This window comes from Ascaphus truei, chromosome 16 (assembly GCF_040206685.1).
Source record: "Ascaphus truei isolate aAscTru1 chromosome 16, aAscTru1.hap1, whole genome shotgun sequence".
NCBI lineage: Eukaryota > Metazoa > Chordata > Amphibia > Anura > Ascaphidae > Ascaphus > Ascaphus truei.
Window position 1 is genome coordinate 42,917,037 of NC_134498.1, and position 15,882 is coordinate 42,932,918.

At 42.2% G+C, this 15,882-nt stretch overlaps 1 protein-coding gene across 4 annotated transcripts in view; it reads right to left on the reverse strand.

The window, feature by feature from the left end:
* Window positions 1–15,882, reverse strand: part of IL1RAPL2 (interleukin 1 receptor accessory protein like 2) — a 413,104-nt gene that overhangs the window by 4,845 nt on the left and 392,377 nt on the right. For 3 of the 4 annotated variants that reach the window (XM_075573336.1, XM_075573332.1, XM_075573335.1), the window contains 4 exons: window positions 11,944–12,073; window positions 8,531–8,676; window positions 2,904–3,047; window positions 1,409–1,579 (listed from right to left, as the gene is read on the reverse strand). In XM_075573336.1, the coding sequence (XP_075429451.1) occupies window positions 1,409–1,579; window positions 2,904–3,047; window positions 8,531–8,676; window positions 11,944–12,073 (591 nt within the window). The remainder of the gene's footprint in view (window positions 1–1,408; window positions 1,580–2,903; window positions 3,048–8,530; window positions 8,677–11,943; window positions 12,074–15,882) is intronic. The other variant, XM_075573334.1, reaches the window with a different exon arrangement.

The window sequence follows — 15,882 nt, forward strand, 5'->3', positions numbered from 1 at the left end:
CCCGTGAAGTCATCAGCGGCCGCCGGAGTTTGCCGTGTGTAATCGGTGCTCGCCGCCAGTGCAGAAGGGTCACTACACTAGCGCTCGAGGTACGGGAAGCGTGGTCAGACGCGTCCTGACATCAGACAACATCAGAAACCGGCTACCCCATCGAGAGGAAGTCGAGGACTCCCAATGCAGCCGGAACCTGCGAGATGGGTCAAGCGGTGTGGGAACCAGTGGTCACTTCCAGTGTGGTAACATGTCCATAACATGTCATGCCCTAATATTTCCATTTTGATGGACGTGTATTGCTCACCTGCTGACTGAATACTCTTCTAATAATATTTACTACACTAGGAGATTTCCTTTTTGTTTTCCTCCTTAATATGGCTGCTAGACATAAAAGATGCCCACTGTGTTTCATGGAGACAACATTTTAGTAGAACTCAAAAGGTAATACTTTGTGGGGACTTTTTTGGTTATAAATATCCACTGGGGCAATTTGCCACACTAATAAAATACTCCAGTGCTTCCTATCAAAAGCAATATGCCAAGGCAGAGTTCTACGAGATGGAACGATTTGATTAGTTATTCATCTTCTCTAAAGATGCATGAAAAGGATTTCATAGTCTTTCAGATTATTTTTATCTCAACTCAAAAGAACTCCTAACATTTTGTGACTCCGGAAGAGCTTTTGTCTTAGGCCTGGGGGAAACCTATCATTACACCCAACTCAGTGCAGCGCTGCCTGTGCTAATATTTCTTGGGTTGGGCCCCAATTGATACCAATTAAACATACTTCTTGTGACTTGGAAACACAAATGGGGGATTTATTTCCATATTCTTCTCCATTGCAAAACAATTCCTCCCTGGCATGTACCCACAGTAAGAATGTGAAACTTTAATACAACGCTTCTTGTATCTGGGAAAACAATTACACCCCCTCCACCCAAGTAAACATAGCCACATGTTTTTGACACAATCAAAGAATATAAATGAAGTAGGCAGAAATCTCAAGGTCTTCCTTGAGGTTCCACCTTCCCCACCTCTGGCCTTTACATACCCATTGTATTAGAGCTGTTAACTGACCACCTCACCCTTTTTGGAAGCTCTTTTGAACAAATGGGTCTGTACAGTACATCTAAAAAGAAACATGTCTCCAGATACATTTTATTTTGAGGGGCTCATTGAGCATCATGTTGCTTTTGAGGAACAGTAATCTCACAGATCACAATTACAGATCGGTTGCATAGTGTGGCCAGCAGCTGTTTCCTCTGATCATACATGTTCATACTGCAATATGTTCAGGAGGGTACCTGGAACACACAATGCTAATCGAGTCTGGAGTGCATCTGCCATAGATAGTCCTCACCATTGTCACAAAGCAGCAGCAAAATAAAGTGCAATACATGTGTGTTGTACTTACTGCCACCGGGAATCATATCCCTGTCTGGAATGAAAAGTTTGTATCCGTAGTGTTTCTCGAGGATATCTGGGAGAATTTCTAGTGCAAACTGCTCCTCTTCTTTACTTTGACTGTCTAGTGTGCCTGGGTCCACTTTAGTATAGGAGAGATAGGCATCATATTCTTTGTTATCTTCATGAGAAAAACACAAACATTGTTATATAATTAAAGAGCTTTGCATTCTACTGTCTTTACTTTCATCCACTGCATTATAATTTAGCTAAGCCATATTTTGTATATAACTTTATGTAATTAACTTTCTTATGCAAACACAGCACGCAACTAATATTCTTTAGCACTAAAATATGAACATTTAATACTTGCAGACTTTTTTTTTTAAATGATTGCATTGCATAAACAATGAAAGCACTGATGGAAGGAAAATATATATATATTTCCAGAATTTACCACGGGCATTACTTCAAGCTATTATCTTGTTAAATTGAAAGTAATAAATATACCGGTATCTAGGAATGAATTATTGCTGCGTTGATTTGTAAACACCTGTATTGTTAGAATTTTTGTTTGACCCAAATATTCTTACATAGCATTATACAGTAACAGGAAAATGCAACGAAAATAATGTTAGGACTAGCTGTCTTTCCCGTCTGGATCCACATTAAAGGTCCAATTCTACATAGTCAGTCCAATTTCTTAGGGGCCTCTGAATGGGGAAGTGTTTGTCAACCAAGTGTGTTCTTACCCCTTATCCCCCCTGTCCTTATCAGAGAACCACTAAAGATAAGAGGAGGTGGGGACCCTGGCTGTACAAGCATTTGCTCATCACACCGTGACATCACACCGTGACATCACACAGAAGGGAGCAGCCAGAGGAAATCCACCCCCCCCCCCCCTCTCAAGTCTCACTTTAATAAAAGATTTGGGTAAAAATTGTTTTCAATTACTAATGTCACTAGATAACCCCCTCCCCAAATGGAGAGGATGTGGAGTAGAAAGTGTTCTATTTAACTGCTATATACAATCTATATAGTGCGCACTATATAGTGCTATATAGTACAATCTATATATACTGCGATATACAATCTGGTTAGAAAAGTAACCAGGGGTTAAACATATTTAAAAATGAGTGAACCAAGATGTTTGGTCAAGATATATAGTTTGTTGATTCTTTCTAAAAGCAGGAATTCCACATTCGGAATGTGTATTGGCCATAAAGCAGTTTGATTTTCCTAGATACTTTATCTACAATATTGATAGGACATTACTGTGAAAATGTGTTTTATATTATGTTCACGTGTACTAAAGAAATGTAAAAACAAAAACATGTAATTAGAATAAGGGACCTAGAACAGCCAGAGTATCCAATGAAGCCGTTTTCTGACTAAATGACCCATTTAATACAGTGGGAAAGCTTGCCCGGGAATGGCCCAATCTGCAACTTCAGCAAATGTAGAATAAGCCCCTAAATGTATTTTACCCTGCAGTGGTATCTTACCTTCTGAAGCCTCATCACTTCCAAAGTTCTGTCTGTAGAACAGCATTAGTTCTATGTTGTAGCATTTATAGATAGTCACAAGCAAAATAAACACGAGAAGGATAGCTCCCAAACCTCCAGCAAGTTCAATTTTGTACATTAAATCTAAAACAGATACAAATAACAAAAAAATGATTTCATACAACAGCTCCATGATTCTTGATCATACCGATACTGCTAAGATCAACATACATCAAATCCCTGTCTAATTAAAGGACTATATTAGTACCCATTGCATTCTAATTGTTTCATGGGTTTAGTAAAATTAGCATATAAATCAGAATTATTATTTTTTTTTTTTTTACATCAGCTATTCATTTACAAGTTGGTTATCGAATGCACATAATGCTGAACTAACAAGAAGAGCAAAACGTGTGTACAATTACAACCACAAGATAGCAAGGGGAAGAAAAAAAACATTTTGCCGATGATCTGTTTCACGGTTTTGAAGTGTAGGAGACGATGTAATTGCGTTTTAAAATTATAGGGTTTTCCAACACCAAGGCTTAATTTATACCCTGAAAATGTGGTATAGAGCAGGGGTGCTCAACGCCAGTCCTCAAACAGATCAGGTTTTCAGGATATCCCTGCTTCAGCACTGGTGGCTCAATCAGAGGCTCAGTCAAAGCCACCTAGTGCTGAAGCAGGGACTGATTGAGCCAACTGTGCTGGAGCTGGGATATCCTGAAAACCTGACCTGTTGGGGGGAGGCTTGCAGACTGGAGTTGATCACCCCTAGCATATAGTAATACAAACGTAATTGTGTTTGCAGTGAATATTTGCCAGCAATAATGTGCATCGATGGGCTACCACAAGGGATTAGTTTGTTATATCAGGTATCGATTCTCATTATATTTTTCTGCAAGATATCAATATTTAGGATTGCATTATTTGATACATTTGTCGGAGATACGGGGGGCTGGGGAATGTGCTTCTTCATGAATATGAAATGTTGCTTTAAACCATGAAGGTATATTTCTAATACCAGCTTGGCCTACTGCTTCTACTCAACAAAAAGATGCCAGACGCTCCGTAGCCACTTTCAGTCATATTTCAAGCACCAAAACGTGAAATCTTATATGTTTTTAAAAAAAAAATCTATTCTGTAGTATTAGATAATAATGACTGTTTTTCTTTTTTTTCCCATTCAACTCTTAATGCCATTTGTAATGAGTTTTAAAGCAGCCTTTGATTTCTACAGCAGGTTTTAGCCACCTCCCCAGCAGTGCAAGATCTTTGTAACACTTTTCTGCTTGTGATAATTTGTTGCCAATTTCCCCCGCAGTTTGAGCTCTAAACTGTAACAATAGATAATGTTACCTCAGTAATATCAGGATACACTGTAGCTGCTGAGTTAGGCTGCGCTTATAGTGTCATCGCGGCGACGTCACGCTCTGGTCGCTGGAAAACGGTGGGGGAATCGCGAGCACTATATGTAGAACAAGCCTTAGGCTGAGTTTATAGTACTGGCTACGGTGACTGCGACGTTGCGCAGCGTCGTAGCAAGTACATGTTGTCCATCGTGGGGTGCCCACAGTGGGCGTGACCGCGTGACGTCAGCCGTCGCGATCACGGGAAGCCAGAAGATTTTGATATTTCCAGCGATCGAGGGGTGATGTCACAGGCACATGAGCGGTCCAGCCAATGAGGGCGAACCGCTAACGGCCACGCCTCCGCCACACCCCCCCCCCGGTCGTGTTCTGTGGTCTCCAGAATCCCTGTAGGACGGCGCCGGCTGACGTAACGCAGGCGCGTTGCCCCCGCTATAAACTCGGCCTATTTCCCTCACTTTCTGTAAAAACTTACAGTGATCTATCTACCTTTCATTCCTGATTTCCTAATGTCTGCTTCTATTTTTAGCTCTACCACCTCTGCTGGGACACTGATCCATGAATGCACCACCCTTTCATTCACTAAGCATATAGTGAATGACATTTCCGGGTTATGAGGTGGTTTGAAATCTTCAGCAGTGAATCAGTTAACACAGGTGATCTTAACTCCAGTCCTCAAGATCCTCCAACAGGTCAGGTTTACATGATATCCCAGCTTCAGCACCAGTGGCTCAGTCAGTGGCTCAGTCGAAGACTGAGCCACTGATTGAGCCACCTGTGCTGAAGCAGGGACTGATTGAGCAACCGGTCCTGAAACACAGACCAATTGAGCCACCTGTGCTGAAGCTGGGATATCCGGAAAAACCTGACCTGTTGGGGGGTCTTGAAGACTGGAGTTGGGCACCCCTGACAACATTTCCCTTCTTCTGAGCACAAATTAACTTTATTGCGCGATGATTAGGCTATTTACAATATGCAATACACATTACACTAAATATACAATAAGTACCAATCAGTGCTCATATAAACATATATTTTATATAAATATACTAAGCTGAAAAAAGCCATTTGCATTTCTCTCTGATGTTGATTGGCAAAGGAACCCAGCATTGCTAAGACGTACTCGCCGAGCTGTATGCTTGCAGGGGTTTGCCAGGTGTACATGTAAATCCACTTTCCTTTTTCGTCCTCCACTGCTAATTATGTTTTGAATCAAGAACAAGGGTGTTATTACATCTAATCTGACAAGCCATTTGGAAATGACGTGTGCTGCATCCTGAAGTCTTTATTTGTTATTGCATTGTCTTTATGCAGATTTTTCTGGCACTTGTTCTCTTTTCACTTTTCTCTAACACATGAAGATATATACTGTATATATATATATTTGGTCATCCATTGGAGCAGCTAAGTCTTCATTATTCATTCCATCCTTTATTATTCTTTTACATTCGGATAATATTTCCGGCATCCTTGACATGCTCTATCAGTCACCTGATCACAATTTTTCATTATTGTTTAACACATTCATATTTAAGATCTAGCACTGATTAACTTTTCTTTGTTTGTTTTACATATAATATAAAATATATTTTATAATATAAAAAAATTATATATATATACATATACACACACATATATATATATATATATATATATATATATATATATATATATACACATACACACATACACACATACATGCACAGATATATATATAGGATACAGCTTTTAGGAGCTTGAGACAGGGCCGTTTTTTGGCTCGAGACGTCGCACACATTTTATTGTTTGTATGTTATGATGTGTTAAGTAGATGTATCTTTATATGTTTCTAATTTTGGAGTGCTGTGGATATTTCCTATTTATTGATTGTTTTGATTCGGAGAGGTGAACACGGATCGTCCAGCGAGCGCCTATTCTACAGCTATAGAGTTTCTATTTCTGTCCTTTTTTTTCCCCCACCAAATTTAGCATTGTACATACATACCTACATACATACATAGATGCATGTACTGTTCATAAGAATACAATATACATTATTGGCTATTTGGTACATTACATAATGGTACCAATACTGTGTGATGCTGGTACTCTCAGCATTTAATACCTAGTCCCTCCCAAGTTGTATCGCCTCCCCCCCTCTCTACTACTGATAAGCCTAGGGCAGTTCTTCTTGCTCCTTCCTATTCATGTGGTCCTTGACCACAGGGGGATGACATTGGACACAAATGGTACACATTGCTTTGCAATCCATTGTGAGCCCAACTGGCAGGGAAGGATTTGAAGGCTCATCTGCATTCACTGTGATTTGTTAAATGTAACTTTGGTTTTCATTTGAATACCCGTACGTTGCCATGCTGGTACATAGAGAGGGGCGAACCATTCCAAATCCATCCCGCGGATTGCTTTTTTGGTCCGCGGATTTCAGCGGATTTCAGCGGATCAATGTCAAAAAGGGCGATTCGCGTTGTGAAGATTTATTTAAAATTATTTTTACTAATTCACTCCGTGGATTGAGCAATCCGTTGGCAGCTTATTACCAATCTAATGACCACACATGCCCCACTGTGTGTCCTGATAATTTAGAAAAGAATTGCACATATCATTTCTTGGAAATACCCGAGCGGGAAAACTTTCCCTGGTTTTGTTTCCAAAACGTCATTTTGCCATACGATTCATAGTCTAAGAAGGGGCACATTATTTCATTTAATACCTTTGCTTCCATAATAGCAACAGGACAGTGTACATTGCAACAGGCCCTCATTCTCTCCCGTCTTGATTACTGTAACCTCCTGCTGTCCGGCCTTCCTGCCTCTCACCTGTCTCCCCTACAATCTATCCTAAACGCTGCTGCCAGAATCACTCTACTCTTTCCTAAATCTGTCTCAGCGTCTCCCCTTATGAAATCCCTCTCCTGGCTTCCGATCAAATCCCGCATCTCACACTCAATTCTCCTGCTCACTTTTAAAGCTTTACACTCTTCTGCCCCTCAATGTTTGTTTATGTGCAATGTCCGATTTTGTATAAAGTTTTGTATAAAGTTTTTTGTGCAATGTTTGTTTATGTGCAATGTCCGATTTTGTTTGTATAAAGTTTTTTTTTTTTTTTGTGGGCAATGTTTATGTGCAATGTCCGATTTTGTATAAAGTTTTGGTTGTACATTGATTGGAAGGCTGTAATACACCTATACTAGCTCCCATTGGTAGTGGAATTATCCGTTTTTGCTACATAAGAGCTGCTATGGGAGTGGCTAGACAAACCTCCTGAAGAAGCGTCATATGATGCGAAACGCATAGAGGTGACGTCATCACGCATCGAGGAGCGGACGTGACGACGGGTGCTCGGTCGATTGTGGTGGTTTTCCCCTGACTTTGCATGAAAGCTGGTCCCTGTTTCAACCACATGTAAGCTAATAACATCTAGCTATTTCCCAGGACTTTTTCCATCACTAGATCTATGGGCTTTTGTTGCAGGGATCCTCATTAGTGCCTTGTCATTGTGGAATTGTGGGTTCATGTGAATCCTTTTTATGTACTTTCTTATTATGTAGTTTTATTTTAATTGGTATAAAGACAATTATTTTTACTAACTGTATTTTTCCTTTTTGCGCTTTCTTTTTGTTTGCACATACACTCTTCTGCCCCGCCTTACATCTCACCCTAATATCTCGCTATGCACCATCCCAACTCTTGCATTCTTCACAAGGATGTTTTCTTTCTACCCCCTTTGTATCTAAAGCCCTCTCCCATCTTAAACTTTTCTCACTGACTGCCCCACACGTCTGGAATGACCTTCCCCTCAATACCCGACTAGCACCCTCTCTATCCACTTTTAAGACCCACCTTAAGACACACTTGCATATGAATAGCACTGTGGATAATACTGGACACATGATACATAAATCTTGGCCCTTACCAGAATTCCCTCCTACTGTCTCTGTACGTTCTCCCCACCAATTAGATTGTAAGCTTTTCGGAGCAAGGACACCTCTTCCTTAATGTTACTTTTATGTCTGAAGCACTTATTCCCATGACCTGTTATTTATATCATTTATTTATATTATTTACTACTGTGAAGCGCTATGTACATTAATGGCGCTATATAAATAAAGACAGACATACAATACAACACCTAAATGCATTGCTAGTTCCCTGGGAGATCAGTGAGGGGGTTAAAGAGAGAAAGGTTATTTGTTAGTAAATGTCACATATTCAGAGAAAATGCAGAGAGCCATGAAACGTAACAGTGGTACGAATGTACCTTTTTTCCGCAGGATAACACTGGCGTGTTTACGTCCATTTCTGTTTTCCACATGACAGGTATAATTACCGAGATCTGCTTCTTCCAACGCATCAAATGTTAATGCTAATTCCACTTCTTTCTCCCCAAGATGCTCTTTAAGTAATCTAGAACAAAGGGAACAGAATTCATTTGTAAGCAGGAGTGATTCCGTGACAGAACAACCACACACAGACCAAGAATAACACTAACAATAACAATATATATATATTTAAATGAACATTACAATGGTGTGCAGATAAAGATACAGTATCTCTAATTACACATTATAGAGCTGTTCTCAGTTGGGAAACTGAGACAAAGCCAGGCTGGACACAGTACTGGCTGAGTAGGGTTAGCTGTCTATTTGCAAAGTTAGATGTTTTCTATTTTAAAGAATAAAAGGACATCGAATATAATAGAAAGTTTTTTTTTTTAAACGAAGGAGAGATCAATGATGAAAAATAAAAGGATTTCTGGAAGAAAGAGGTTGAAAGAGACACACGAAGTGATGAGGAGGATGAGAAAGATTATACAGAGGGCTTATTTTATTAACATATGGATATTCTGCCATGGCGTTACAAATCTGCACACAGGAAAACCAAGATATCAAAAATGAACCAAATAAAGCCCCATCATTCAGTAAAATTAAAAAAGAGATGAAAAAAATAATCACAACATATCTCAACAACAAGCTAAAAATAGGTGCGGATTCAAATTACTGCCAGGGGCTTCTCAAGAAACAAATGCCATTGTATCTATGAAGAATTATTGCTATGAAGACCAAAAACATTGTTGTAATAAAGTCATCTTCTTCATTTCTCATTAAATGCACACGGTATCTGGATGGATACAGTTTACAGTATAATTAAAATGTTTGCAGTACATAGAACTCGGAGATAATTGGAAGGCTGTGTAGTTTATTATTAACATTTGCAGGATCATTCACACACAGTCCAGGAAACATTTAGCCTTTCAGCTCTCAAAGCGTGTATTAAGGTTCTCAGGACGCGGTGCTGCTACACAGCTATCTTTTCATTACAGGTTCTGTAGCTGGCATTATAGCCCTGATAACATTTCCAATTGAAGACATGTTATTATTTCCTTGATCATTAAAGGAAGAGCTGAAGTATTCAACAAGTGACATTTTCATAATCAGAGATCAATGTGCTGGTGCAGTCTCCCTCCCTCCCCCGACCTTCCACACAGGCTAATCATAAAAATTGCATATTCCACATTCTACCTTCTGACTTACAGCTGCTATTTTTATTCTGCAAGAAAGAAATGACCATCAATGGATATCACACCTCTTTTAATGTGCTGCAGTGTGTCTGCAAGCCTTATTAACCAATGCAATCCTCAAGGGCCACCCTGCTTCAGCACAACAGGTCAGGGCTGGTTTTCAGAGCCACCCTGCTCCAGCACAGGTGGCTCAATCAGTCCCTGTTTCAGCACAAGAGGCTCAATCAGAGGCCCTGTCTCTGACTGAGCCACTAATTGAGCCACCTGTAGTGAAGCAGGGATAGCTTGAAAACCTGACCTGTTGGTTACTCCCGAGGACTGGAGTTGGCCACTCCTGTTCTACTACATTTAAATTGCGATGAAGGCAGATCACCGATTGGGGCAAATAAATAAGGATTTGTTGCCGGCTGTCATATTGGTTATTGGACATTAACAAATATATGATGACGATTTTTCAATATCTCACAGGCCTTGCTGACAAACCACATGTACAAATGCATTATATACAAGTATTGCGATGGCCCAATATTAGATTTCACTGTCCGTAAACCACATCTTGATAGGGACTCAGATGATCAACATACTGTGTTGTTCTTTTTACCATCAGGTGTCTACACAAGGTGTTTTATCCCCTCTGGCAGTCCCTCCTGTATCTCACACTTAGAAGCCAGATAGACATAGAGAATGTTTGGCTTAATTATCGTTTATTCGCATGTACTGTATAATATAAAATTAAAAATATATATTTCCAAAATAATTTCAGGTCTCCCTGGCAGAAAAAAACACACGATTTTATACTATAAAGTGGAAGAGGCCAGGGAAAGGAATTCAAAATAAGTATTCCGGGAAGGGATTAGAAAGGATTCTGTAGTTGTAGACAGCGTAGCCGAAGGGGGAAATTTGCTATTGATAGGGTGATTTGCAAAGTGAGATTTATACAGCCATTTAAAATGATTGCCTGCAGTTGTAAAGCAAGTGTATTAGTATAACATCAACTCACAGACAAACTTGCAATCACACTTAGCAACATAGAGGCCTATTCTCGTAGCTCCAAAGTTGTCACTGTCACACCGCGCAGCTCAGCAGTAACGGAAGAGAAATGTGGGGGAAAAACCCCCCATTCTGTATTGCAAATCGCATCTTATAAACAGCGTCTATAAAAAGTGGCAACAGCCAAACTGTACGGATTGTACGTGCCTGACCTGAGGTGCTAACTCCGTCCCCAGTCTGATTTATTGGTTTTGGTCCCTCAGCCAAACCTATATTTCAGGCTCTGGATGTGACTCGCAATACTAATCTCGCCCCCTTCAGGTAGGGTGAAAAAAAAAATGTGAGTGTTTGGAAGTGGTTTGCAGAACCGAGATACGAGAATAGCGGTGTTTGCCAAAAAAATGCGAGTTGGCTTTTTGGACAAATCAATTGGATTGGCAGATCCGGAGTGAAACCGCTTCTAAAACACGCCATTCAGACACGGATGGGACATGCGAGAAGGGCTTGCAGAACTCCCATTCCATCGGAAAGGGCACTTTAGAGGGGGTTTGTTACGCTTTTAAGTTACTTGAATAGGCCTCATAGTTTGTATTGAATGTGCAAACTTGCCCACATTTGCTCTGCCGAAGTTTCACTTGAACCTTCAAAAAAGTTCAACAATTTTCAGAAACGTTAGTCCTTTTTAGTTAAAAAAGTTGGAGCAAAGTTTTGGAATTTCACCAGAGAATGATCTGTTTTAAAATGAGATCGGGGGGGGGAAGAGGAGAAGAATGGGGGGGATCGAGGTGAGGGAGGGGGAGGGAGGGGGAGAGAGGGGGCAGAGGGGGGGGGGATAGAGGGAGGGGAGAGAGTGGGAAGAGGGAGGAGAAGGATGGGGAGATCGAGGTGATAGAGGGAGGGGGGAGAGAGGGGGCATATAGGGGGGAGAGAGGGGATAGAGGGTGGGGAGAGAGTGGAAAGAGAGGGAGGGGGAGAGGGGGAAGGAGAGGGGGATAGAGGGAAGGGGAGAGAGGGGATAGAGGGAGGGGGGAGCAGAGATAGATGGCGGAAGAGAGGGGGAGGGGGGATAAAGGGAGGGAGAGAGGGGGTGAGAGAGGGTAACTGAAAACTGCTGGAAGATTGCACGATAAAGTTTATGATTAAAATGAACGTTTTATTTTTACCTGATTACCCCTTCTTTAATGTGATTTTCTAATTCTTCAATGAACTTCTCCCCCCTCATCCAATAGATCATGGGACCTGACTCTCCACTAAATCCGAAGAAAGCTCTGCAGAATACGCCGAGTGGGGTTCCTGAGGGTAAAATAAATGGAAGAAGTTAAGTATCTGCACACACAGCCAGCTTTAAAAGAACACTATGGATTTCACCAAAGGTTCAGTCAACACTAGTGATGTACCGGGAACCCGGAAATTACCCAGTACCCAGCCTACCTGGCTATATTTAAAGTACCCAAAAATTACCCGGCTCAGGTAATTTCCGTTCTGCTCTGCTCCCTTGATCCTCCTCTTGGAGAACGGCAGGAGCAGAGCAGCAGAAGAGACTTGCCTGCAGCTGGTGGCGGAGGGTGAGGAGGACCACGGCGACATCCTGGTTGCGGTGGGCGCAGTGGAAGACATCCTTCAGCCGGTGGCAGCAGAGGACGACATTATTCAGCCGGGGGCAGCAGAGGACGACATCCTTCACAGCTGGTGTGGTGGGTGCAGAGGAACATGTGACCGGAGCAGGAGTGTTACTGTAGAACAACCGGGGAGGAACTGTAGTCGAAACACTTGGGCGCGTTCCTCCCCATCTGTTCTATAGTACCGCTCTGCTCCTACCACCACCGGCTGTGAAGGATTTCATCCTCTGCTGCCACCAGCTGAAAAATGTCGTCCTTCGCTGCCACCGCCACTGGCTGAAGGATGTCTTCCACTGCACCAACCGCAACCAGGATGTCGCTGTGGTCGTCCTCACCCTCCACCGCCGGATGCAGGTAAGTCACAACTACCCAGCCGGGTACCCGGTTACCTGGCAGGGTATTTTTTTTTCTGGGTACCCGATACCAGTTACCTGGTCATGTTTTGGACCCGGTACATTCCTAATCAACACTACATCTATTTGTGCAGAGTTTGACTTATCTGCTATAAAGATACACATTCTCCTACCCAATGAAGGACCCTGAGAGGTTGGAAAGCTTGTAACATATCAACTATTTGTTGGTCCAATAAAAAGGTATCATACCCCTACTCCCTCTCCCTCCTTTGTTACTGCATGGAAGAAAGGACCAGCATGCCCCCCCCCCACTCTTCTTTGCTCACATTCTCCTAGGAATTGTCACACTTATAATAGGTTGAACATATTAAAATACATATTTCAAAGTGTAAATCAACTTGAATTTGGCCATCACATGGTGACTGCAAAACTTTTGTCCCTCGGTCAAGGAAATAAGACACATTGCCAACAATTATTAAGTCTCAATAACCCAAATGGGAGGCAATCGTTGATAACAGCTTGTCAGCAGCATTAGGACGTGGTGAATAGACCTGTAAAAGTCAAGCTACAGTTAGTCTCGGTTGTGCCACACAGCAGGGAAGGTCTTGGAAGGGCCAAGAGAATTTGGGAATCTCAGTGGGAAATGGAGTGTGCAACTCGTAATGCACATACAGTACAGGCACATGTTTACTAAGTGGTGTTATTTTCCAAAACAACTTCCAGCAGTGCAAGGTATTTATGGAATAGGAACACTTCGTAAATATGGTTAATAATACGGATATCCTTGAACGTTTGATATTATTGTATGAAAAGGCATACCAGAGATAACCTTGGCAAGTCCCTAAATCAGTAGTTGGCTTCAAATGCCTGATACTGAATCATTCAGTCACATACCACTACATACTGTGAATATGTGCAATATGCAGGTTGCAGGGCCAGCCTTAGGACAAGGAGGTGGGGCCAGCGCTCCTCTTCCATCTCCTGTCAGCGCTGGGATCCAACTTCCACCAGACAGCTGGAGGCAGCTGGAGGGAGCGCAGGCCCCCCCCCTTCCTTAGTCTCCCCCCTCCGGTCGAGCGGAAGCTGGATCCCGGGCGCCGACAGGAGGGAGCGCGGGGCCTCCGGACCGGCAGAGACAGCTGCGTCTCTGTGTGTGTGATCTCTGTGGTCATTTCTGAGAAGGGTCTTACCCATTCCCAGAGCAGGTCGCCTCCTGAAGCGTCGCATTGCCATAGTGACCGACGGCAAATTATGCCGCAACGTCATATGGCAACATGTCGCATGCCACCATGACGCTGCCGGAGGAGGGCTGTTTGTCAAGGTAAGTCCCCTTAACTGTTTTACAGTGGGTGCCCCGCTGTGTATCTTTGTGGCCATTAGAATGAGTCACATCTTTATCTTCTGTACAAGTAGAGAAGGTAAGTCGTTAAAACATCAACAATGCATGCTTTGGTATTAGAGGTTGGTACAGTATGTATACTTTTATCTGTATAGTGCCATCAATGCAGACAGCACATTATAGCAGTAATACAAGGGGACAAAATAATATATGCACTGTAATGGGAATAAACTTCAGATATAAAAGCTAATATTAGGCAAAGGAGTCCCTGCTCCGAAGAGCTTACAATCTAAGTGGGAAAAAACAGAGGGGAGAAAAGAGCGCCCACGGGAAATACCATAAGATCCCTTTTCCAGCCCTGACCTTAACCGTTGAGAATTTAAACAATTGATAAAAGGGATACAGACGCTAGCAAGAATTATTATACTGTAAATTATGCATTAGTACACCATATGTTGCAACCCTGATTATGATTCTCGGTGGTATTAAAACATTGGTACACCTCTAGGCATAAGGACTGTAGAGATGTGCAAAACTATCAATGCACAATGCAGTGGCAAGATTTCCAGCATTTTAGTCCCAATTTCGCGTATTGCACAGCAGATGCTAATGCCAATTATTGACTATGGAGACATAGTATATGGCTCGGCTCCTCAAACCCACCTTAGCAAACTTGACACCCTCTACAATTCAATTTGTCGTTTTGTTCTCCAATGCAACTACAACACACATCACTGCGAAATGCTCAAAGAACTAGATTGGTCATCACTAGAGTCTAGGCGCAAAGTTCACCTTTCCTGTCTCACCCTCAAATACTTTCTGGGCAAGCTACCCAGCTACCTGAACAAGCTCCTCACCCCTACCACATGCAGTACCTATCACCTGAGATCAGGCTCCAAAAGACTATTCATGGTCCCAAGGCTCAACAAAGTATCCAGACGTTCCTCCTTCTCCTTCCGTGCACCCCAAAACTGGAACAACCTACTGGACTCTCACATCCACCACCAGCTTAAGTTCTTTCAAATCTAAGGCTGTCTCACATTTTAATCTGGTCTGTAACTGTAACTGTATACGCTCATAATATACATTTTCTTTAACTGTGCATGCAATGTCTTGTATATAAAGTATACCCTGTTCATTTATGTAACTGTACTTGTAACCATGTATTATTTGTTTTAACTCTGTGCCCAGGACATACTTGAAAACGAGAGGTAACTCTCAATGTATTACTTCCTGGTAACACATTTTATAAATAAATAAATAAATATTGGCACCAGGCCTCAAAGTGCCAATCATCTCTTAGATTTTACACCAAATAAACATCCCACGTGTGAGCACATTCACATGTCTCAGTCAGGTCTGCATCCCTACCTTTCCCCATTATCTCCCAGCATACAGTGCTTCCACTGGGATTCTGGGAAATGACGTGGAAGTGAGCATTCACTGTTTGCTCATCTGTATGTATAGCAGTCAGGTATAGGAATGTTGCAGGAGCTTAAAAGTAACTTTATTTCATACTAGCTGAGAGCCCCGGCGTTGCCCGGGATGTTTGTGGTGTGGGGGTGGCATTTGGGTGGGGAGTGGTCCACGCGGCCCATGTGCGGTGGTACTGCTGCTGTGGCTGTACTGATGGTGATTGTATCGGTGTGCTGATTTGGGAGGGTTTGTTGCTGATGTGGGGGTGCGGATGTGGGTGTGCCGATGGGGGAGGTGCAAAGGTGGCAATGTGTGGGTGCTGATGGTGTTGATGGGGGCTGGGAATGGCGGGGAGCCGAGAATGCCAGTGTGCTG